Genomic DNA, 8,776 nt, shown 5'->3' with positions numbered 1-8,776 from the left:
TGAAAAAAAACAACATTCATCATTCAAAGTTCAAACACACCAAAAGAATAAGACTTGAAGTTTCATAACAACATAAAAACACCAAAGTTTAAGAACAGAACATAGATTTAAGCGTCTTGTGAGAGCACAACCAAAAACAAGTGAGCATTTGACCATCTTCTACTCCCTGCGAAACAAAATGACATCAACTTGAGCCATAGACCAAAAGCATAATCGATTGCTAAGACAAGGACATAAAGCAAAGACTAGAGGTTTTACAATAAACTTATGGCTGACCAATTGAACCAGTTAATTCTGATGCAAAGACAAAAGCAAGTAAGAAACAGATCATATAAAGAAACATATTTATGAAACACAAAAAATAAACAAATATACCTCTCTCAATCTTTTCTTGCTCTTCAATATCCTCAAGGATTTGTGCATTAGTAAGCACTCTTGAATTACATCGAATGTCTTGTTTTAGCCATTGCTCAGTACACATCAACACCTCGATTATGAAGTGAGTAAGGCAGCTCCGAGATGGCTCAAGGATCCTTCCACTAGTACTGAAAGCACTCTCGGATGCTACAGAGAGACTTGCATGGCCAAGACATCTTTTGCCATGAGGGAAAGAATCGGGAACTTGGTACAGTTTCTCTTCCAATATGATAGAACATCATACTCTACACCAACCATCAAGTCTGGATTCTCAACATCTTCTTTCAAATAAATTTCGAGCTCATCTCGCTTGTCTTTCACTCCTTCATTCAACTTCTGCTTATACCTTCGGTCAGTCCTCTTATAACCGAAACCATCTTCAACCAAATCCATACTAAGCGATGACTCTGCTTCAGCACACCGAGAGGCTTGAGCTTTGGATTTCTTAGAGTGATCAGATTGCTCTTCTTGACTCTTCCCATATCTGTCACTGTACTCCTTGAACATGTTGTGCAACACACTGATCACAGAATCATGCATTTCTTTACCCTCCAAGCTGTCCTGCCCATAAAACTCTTCAAAACACATGCTTGCGAGATCCATCTTCTTCGTGGGATCAAAAACAGTTGCCACAATCAACATCTTATTGATGTTTTTCAACCCATCCCAGTATTTGTCGAATTTCTGATACATCTCCTCTGCCTTTACTTGTAGCTGATGATCTCTGCTCTTCATCAAATCCATAAGATTAGCCGCTATGGTTACAATTTTCCCGTAGCACTTGTAAGCATTGAGAGAGGTTGAGGCAGAAACAACTAGAGTTGAGTTGTAGAAGATGACTAAGAACCGGGTTAACCTTTCAATTGCTTTCCAATCAGTGAACTGAGGAGGACCTTCCATCTCCAGAAAGTAATCATTGTACAAGTTATCCTCTTGCTCCATTTTGTCAAAATCAACTCTGAACTTCATAGCTGTGATTAACATCAGATAAGAGGAGTTCCACCTAGTACTCACATCCAACGGCAAGCTTCCCCTAGTCAGTTTACCAGCGTCTACTTTCTGATCAAATGATGACAGCCTGTTACCTGAAGCTCGAACGTAGACCACAACATTACGGACAGCATTGACACTCTCATATGCGTCAGCCATTCCGTCCTTCACGATGAGGTTGATGATATGTGCGCTACATCTCAAATGCATCATCTCACCATCTAAAACCAATGCTTCTTCAGACACCAGTGAGAATTCACTCTGAAATTTTCGCAGTGCAGACGAATTGGCCGTTGCATTTTCGACTGTCACACAGTATACCTTCTGTATCCCCCAGTCAGCTAAGCAATCTAACAAAACCTTCGAAATTGTTGCTCCTTTGTGATCAGTGACGTGTTTGAACCCAATGATAAGCTTTTTCAATCGCCAATACGGATCAATGTAATGGGCAGTCACAACCATGTAGCTAGCACCTGAGATAAAAAAAACACATAAGAAAGGAAACTACTTGCTTACGGATCAAACTAAACACATGAGATAAGGAAAATAAGAGCTTACGAGTTACTTGAGCCACCCAAATGTCAGTTGTTAGTGAAACCATTTGCTTATTTGCTTTAAACCACTTTTTCATAACATCTTTCCTCTGTAGATACATCTTAACAATGTCTCTTGTTGATGTCCTTCTTGAAACTGGTTTGCCTAGTTCCATCTGCAGTTACAAAATTCAAAGTTAGATACAAGACTTAAATAAAGAATTATCTAATATGTAGCTGACCTTGTCGCAGAAGTGTTTCCAACCAACACCTTCGATGAAACTCAATGGTAGCTCTGCTATCACCATCATCTCATTTGTCGCTTCTCTGAAAGTAGACTCACTTATCTTTCTAGACTTCAGCTGTCCTTCTTCATTGACGCCAGGCTGAGTAGAGCTTTGACCCTCTGAAAAAAACATGAAGCGTTTGCATATGCTAAGATGCTTCATCAAGTTGGATGTGCCCGATCGTGTAGCACAGCAGAACGTCTTGTTGCAGTAGTGACATATACATCTGTCACGATTCTCTGTTGTTCTTGTGAAATGTCCCCAAATCTTAAGACCTTGGAGGAAGATACCTAGGCGCTTATTGTGTCTGGAACGTTGCTCCACTAGCTTCAGGTGATTCTTTACGCTTGCCTCTACTGTCTGGAGTCACCTGTTTACTCTTGCCTCTACTGTCCGGAGTCAGAAACTCTTGTTCTTCATCGCGTTCGAAGTCATTGTTATTGTCAGAGACAACGTTTGGTGTTGAAGATGAATCCATCTGAAATAAAATGAAGAGTAACAAGTTTCATTCAAGCGCAAAAATACTAACAAACATTCATATTCATAACAAAGTATTACAATCATCACATAAGACAAACATTCAATCGCATGCATAGTTCATCAGAATTCAATTTCAAACATTCAATCTCATTCCTAATTCATCTATATAAATCCGGCCTAATCAATAGAGACTCTCAATTCGTGGCTCATAACATAGGAATAAGAAAAAGATCAGAAGCTTGTCGCTAACCTGGGATTGAATCCTCGAAATAGCAGATGGTGGAGAGAGCGTGAGGTCGAGATTATGGGTATGAAACATGACTGGCTCTGCTACTCTTCGATTAAATAGGATTTTAGGGTAGAGATTTCGAAACTAGGAAGAAGATGAATCGCTTCCTCTTCAGCCGTTTCTCCTTTTGCATTATAATTCTGATTCCAAACACAAAGTTTTGGAAATCGAAACACGCGTGCCGTATCTATACATACATATTGTATATTATATAAGTTCTGGTTATTTCGGGTTATACCTCGGATTCCAGTTTAAACCGAACCGAACCCATAGTCCAATGTATCAGAAATTTCAACCCAAACGGGTTTTTTCATTGATACAAAACCGATCCGGTACGGTTTTTTTGGGTCGGGTTCGGGTTCGTGTTTTGGATTTTATGCCTAGGCCTACTTTTTAAAATAATTGCAGGCGACATGAGTTCTGCCTTCATAATATTTCTCTCATAGTGTGAATTTTTTCCAGCATTTAACACTACGTCTATTTAAACTACTCATACCATTTTGTTTCTCATCCGTCCATGAAGAACCGGTTTTATGAGGCATCATTTTATTTTCATCCTTATTGTCCATATCTGCAGCTTCAAGACAAAAGTTGTCTTCATCAATCAGGTTTGGAGTATCAAAGTTCATTTCCTAGAACAATTAGACAAAAGTTGAACCAGTCCACATACACATACATAATAGATAAGCAAGAGAATAAGAAAAGGCACTTAGAAGCTACATAAGCTGCACTGTCTAAGCACATAAAGGTTGAATCTTTCTCATAACTCATAAGCTATATTGTCTAAGCACATAAAAGTCGAACATGAACATATAAAAACAGAAACTGGAAACATGAACACATAGCTGAACATGACAAAAGATACAGCAAAAGCAAAACTTGTGTGCAAGTAATGTCTTACTTTGATACAACATAAACTCGAGACTTAGATCAGAACACACAAAAAAAAAACACATTGTATATCATAGATTCCCAAACACGTTGAAAATAAACACATCCAGATTTGCTTAAGCTTCTTTTTCCTTAAGACAAAACCCTTCACTAAGAATAGATTTCTGATTAACACACAAACATATATTATATATATGATTCCACTTAACAGGCTGTGACCACTCTTTATACTCAGCTAGATCTTAGGTATTTGAGTGAGAAACTTGAAAATGTAATTTGGAAATCGAGAGAGACTGATGATGAAGCTAAACCCTCACCAAAAATAGAGACCGATATGACGAAGCTAATCCCTTGCCGGAGAAGAAGTTAGAAGCGAGACTGGTGATTTACAAGAGAAACCATTGATGGAAAAAAAAAAAAGAAAAATCACATGAGAAACTGAAGTAAAACTTAGATCCGATTTTCTTACCAAATTAAGAAACCAAAAATTAAAATATTTTTAGGTATCCCAATAGTAGTTTGCTGCTCACGGGAGGCATGACCGACAGCTATATATATATATTTCCTTTTCCTAAGAGTAAATACATATCTGACTTGTGTAACCTATAAATACGAAGAACCTCCACAGATTCTCAACAGTCTCCCATTCTCTACAATCGCACAAACAACAACCCTTTGTTATATATTCCCCGACCAATTTCATTGTGTAGAATTCAACCAATGCATAGACAATGGCAAACGCTGATCCATTCTCAATGTCCAGAATGCTCCATTCTTCTCAACATCTCCGTTTCACCTCCACTACCCTTCACTTTGCATCCCCATCGCAGTTCCCATTGGGAATGTCGTAAAATCATTTGTATTTACTCTAGATAGAGTCGTAGTGTTGAGGTTCGACAGTCGTATAGTATTAGGTAGTTATAATGTTTTGCTAGAAACCGCTTATAATCTATAAATTGAGAATTCATTACTAATATTATATGATCCTATATGGTCACACACCTAATTAAACTGAAAAATAATAAGTTGAAGTTTTATATAAAATTTTATATATATGTGATATATGTAATACATATTATATACTTGGACGTGAGTTTCTTAATGTGATTAAGAAAGTAAGCAAGTTGGGCTTAGCCCATTATAATTATAATGTCTAACGACATTAGGTCACGTCCATTAATATATATATATGAAGTCTTGCTTATTGAAGATTATCCTAATGAAGATGGCTGGCCGCACTTTACAATCGAGACGTAAAGGTGTGAAGAAGAAAATTGTTTTCTTCTTACGCAAGCAACAATGAGTTCATCAAGGTTTTGAGATTTGATCTCAACGGCACTAGCATCCCGAATCAATCCAGTTTGTGTGTGCGTGGATACCAGTAGAGGCACGACGTTTGGAGTGCTTTAAATCTCGATTTGGTTTGTTTGTACTTCCGGTGCAAAACTTCCAGGTATATTTGAAACACTAAGATCTAAGTTTATTTCAATATTGACATGAGATTCTAGGCATATGAATTCATAACTAGATTTATAAACGGTTATAAACCGGTATGAATTCCAACAGTGGTATCAGAGCCTACTTGAATAATATTGATCTGAATCTAGTCTGATAGATATATATGATATCTAATTTATTAAAACTGAAGTACAAATATGAATTAACCCTTAAAATAACCATTTAATTACACCTAATGCCATTTCCATTTTTCATTTTAACCATAATTAATTTTAATAAATGAACTTACAAAAACAACATAACAAATATCAGTTTCCTTCAAAATTATATTTGTTACACTAAATTCCCTAATATTATGCTAACGTCAATCTTTCATTTCCTAAAATAAAAATATTGCAATATTTTTCTAAAAAAAATTAATGGTGTCAAACATTAAGCCATTTAATATCCTTTGGATTTCATTTCTCCATGTGGTCAAGCGAATAATTAAACCAAAACGTAAATATATCTTTTTTTATTTAGACATATCATTGTTCAGTTGATACCTTGAAATCATTTGAAACGTGTTTAACATTTAGCCATCTTTTCCACTTAGCATAAATGTTTTTAATATAAATCTTAACATATGTACCGACAAATTTTAGTTATTTCTTATTGTTATTAATAGATTTATATATCATACATCTACTATTATTTACATAGTTAATGGGTTCATACGTAAATTTGAGGTCATTGGAAATGTTTCAAAAAAACCATCCATTTTTTTTAAGTTAAATACATGTATATATAATTATATAGTTATCAACCACTGTTATTTCTTGGTTTATATATCATACATATATCAGTTTGTATACATCATACAAGTGTCAGTATTGATATATTTATACTATTGTTTATACAAAATATATATTATCTTATTGCAAATGGACATGTATAAAATTATACTGTCAAGTATATTAGTGTAAAAATACTAAAAATTCATTTATGATGCACTAACTAAATATTTTAAATTGAGATATAAATAATATCACATTTACACTAGAGTTAATGGCAAATTTCGCTAGAAATAATCACTAACTAGATCTCGATCCGCGCAACCACGCAAATTTTTGTTTTCATTTATTTTTATATAAATATTTTGTTTTCAATTCTAAATTGGTATATATTATAATATACGTGTCTATCAATTTTTAAAACATAATAAGTGTAAAGTATATTTTTTCAATGAATAGATTGTTTTAAACTTTCACATGTATTTGTATCTTTTTCTATATATATATTTTCGGATTATTATTTCATTATTAAAATCGTAACTATATATATAGAAATTAGTAAAATATTGTTTTATTGTCATATTCAAATATATTGTAACATTTCACAAATTTAGAAATTTTTTTAAAAATTAAACTTTTCGCTTCATAGATTTATATTATCGAGTAAATAATTAAATATTTAGTTTTTGTTTAATTTTTAGAATAAACTATATAGTTTTAAAAAAATTCATTGGTTTAAGGTAATAAAGATCAATCATTGTTAGATAATATTATTTTTTTTTTATTTTTTAAAAAAAAATCTTTTAATTTTAAAAGATAACATCGACAAATATTTAAATATTTAACATATGGAGGTATTGTATTACAACCTTAAATTATATCTATTTAATTTATATTATCTATAAATCCAATGGATCATATATTCTTTAAATCCAATTATTGATAGCCCAATAAAAATTTCTGGTAGGTCCAAAATTTAAATGATAAGATTATAAATAATTAAATGTAACATAACTTTCTAGGAATAGGTCCATTAGATCTATTTTTAGATATATAAGATCTTGGATTCCTGATCAACGGTAAATGAACAACCAAAATCTAAATTATTCCACCAAATTAGCATATCCAATATATAAGTGAATAAAACATAAAATGTCTCAATAATAATTTTTAAAAAAACATATAATATAAGAAATTTTGTTTAATTATTTTTAGGAGATAATTAAAGGTTTCATATTTAAATAAACACAATCTTCATATCTTATCATTTTTTATTATTACTCATAAATTTCCTTTATTTTAAGACTTTAAACCAATTATGTTTTGTGTAAATGTTGCAAATGTTATAAGTTTATATTGGGTATATAAAACAAATTTTCATCCATATAAAAGTGAATAATATATTTGATTACTTTTCTACAAAATATGTATATTTTTAAAATATAATTTTGCTTACTTGGATATCCAAAAGACATAAAAACAACCAATACTACTTATGTAGAAACATTTAAAATTGCAATCAATCGTAAATTTTGATTATAAAAAATGGAAACACCCGTGCAGACGGGTCAAACTCTAGTATTTATTAAAACTGATATAGCGATTTGGATAGTTATTATAATTTGATTATAATCAATCAGCTGTATAATATTTTACATACGATTGAAAGTGTTTCGATCGCCTATGTAAATATATGATTTATAAGGGATCACGTACTTAGTTGCATGATTGCTAAAATAATTAAATTATGTGCATATGAGGGGATCGTCCTCGTTCTTCTTATTAGTCTCAAACAATAACTTTCATAAATACTGATTTAAGAAATAGCCAAAAGTTCATAGCTAATAAACGTGTATAGGATACGGTTATGCTATGGCAGCTTGACAATATTTGTATATTTAATTTGTTAAATAATTACATATATGTTTGAGACTAACTAAGGAAAATTCAATATTACATATTAGCACGGCATGAAAGAGATAAGTATGTTTGATACGATCATTCGATATTTATACACTACAAGAAAACACCGGTATTCCGACGACAAATATCGTCGGTATGTCCTCGGAATAACGGTATTCCGAGGACATTCTTGGTATTCAACTGGTCCATAAGTGTCGGAATATTTCGAGAAACCTTTGAATATTCCGAGGAAGTGTATCTGTCGGGATATTCCGAGGAGATATGCCCTCGGAATATTCCGAGGAAGTTGTCGTCGGAATATCCCGAGGGATACACTTCCTCGGAATATTCCCAAAGATAAAGAAATAAATGAATTGAACTTTCTTATAAAGAACATACCGATTCAACGATTTCGTTGATTCGAATCCGGGACAGGTTGGTCGAAGCCGTCGAAGTGGCGTCCAGGTCGGTTTGATGCTGAGATAGACAGGTCGCTTCGTCTTTCTTCTGAGTTTCGATCAGGCTGAGCACATCCCTCACAACACCATCATCAATCTCCCCGGTGTGCTTGTTGGTATGCGCCATCTTCATTAGGACGAAATCATCAACCGGCTCGCCATCATTTTCATCCGTCTTGAAAAAAACAAAAGTTAAACAAACTTTAGAAATTAGAAGAAATGCATAAAAAATAAAATAAAAATACTTAAATAATTAAAAAAAAAGATTGAACTTACCAAGCGATCCCCCTGGCAATAG

General features: G+C 33.2%; 1 protein-coding gene across 3 annotated transcripts; it reads right to left on the bottom strand.

The window, feature by feature from the left end:
- Window positions 1-4,269, bottom strand: LOC106293687 (zinc finger BED domain-containing protein RICESLEEPER 2-like). Of its 3 annotated transcripts, XR_001260593.1 has the most exons (7): window positions 4,205-4,269; window positions 2,958-3,573; window positions 2,183-2,705; window positions 1,966-2,116; window positions 376-1,880; window positions 259-294; window positions 1-166 (listed from the first exon to the last, which is right to left on the bottom strand). XR_001260593.1 is itself a non-coding variant. In XM_013729352.1 (5 exons), exons 3-5 carry the CDS (start codon window positions 2,387-2,389, stop codon window positions 565-567), a joined length of 1,674 nt encoding a protein of 557 aa, XP_013584806.1. In that variant the 5' UTR covers window positions 2,390-2,705; window positions 2,958-3,573; window positions 4,205-4,269; the 3' UTR covers window positions 258-564. The 3 variants fall into 3 exon arrangements, 1 of the variants encoding a protein (XP_013584806.1); XR_001260594.1 differs by lacking the exon at window positions 259-294; XM_013729352.1 differs by lacking the exon at window positions 1-166 and having other exon boundaries at window positions 258-1,880.
- Window positions 4,270-8,776: the final 4,507 nt, after the last annotated feature.

The sequence above is a fragment of the Brassica oleracea genome, chromosome C5, assembly GCF_000695525.1.
Source record: "Brassica oleracea var. oleracea cultivar TO1000 chromosome C5, BOL, whole genome shotgun sequence".
Classification (NCBI taxonomy): Eukaryota; Viridiplantae; Streptophyta; class Magnoliopsida; order Brassicales; family Brassicaceae; genus Brassica; species Brassica oleracea.
This window is presented reverse-complemented; position numbering and strand designations above follow the sequence as displayed.

Coding starts and splice junctions, on each gene's coding strand:
- LOC106293687 (XM_013729352.1), bottom strand. CDS start 2,389: ATGAAGCATCTTAGCATATGCAAACGCTTCATGTTTTTTTCAGAGGGT. Junction 2,117..2,182: donor GGAAACACTTCTGCGACAAG/GTCAGCTACATA, acceptor TTGTAACTGCAG/ATGGAACTAGGCAAACCAGT. Junction 1,881..1,965: donor TTGGGTGGCTCAAGTAACTC/GTAAGCTCTTAT, acceptor TTTTTATCTCAG/GTGCTAGCTACATGGTTGTG.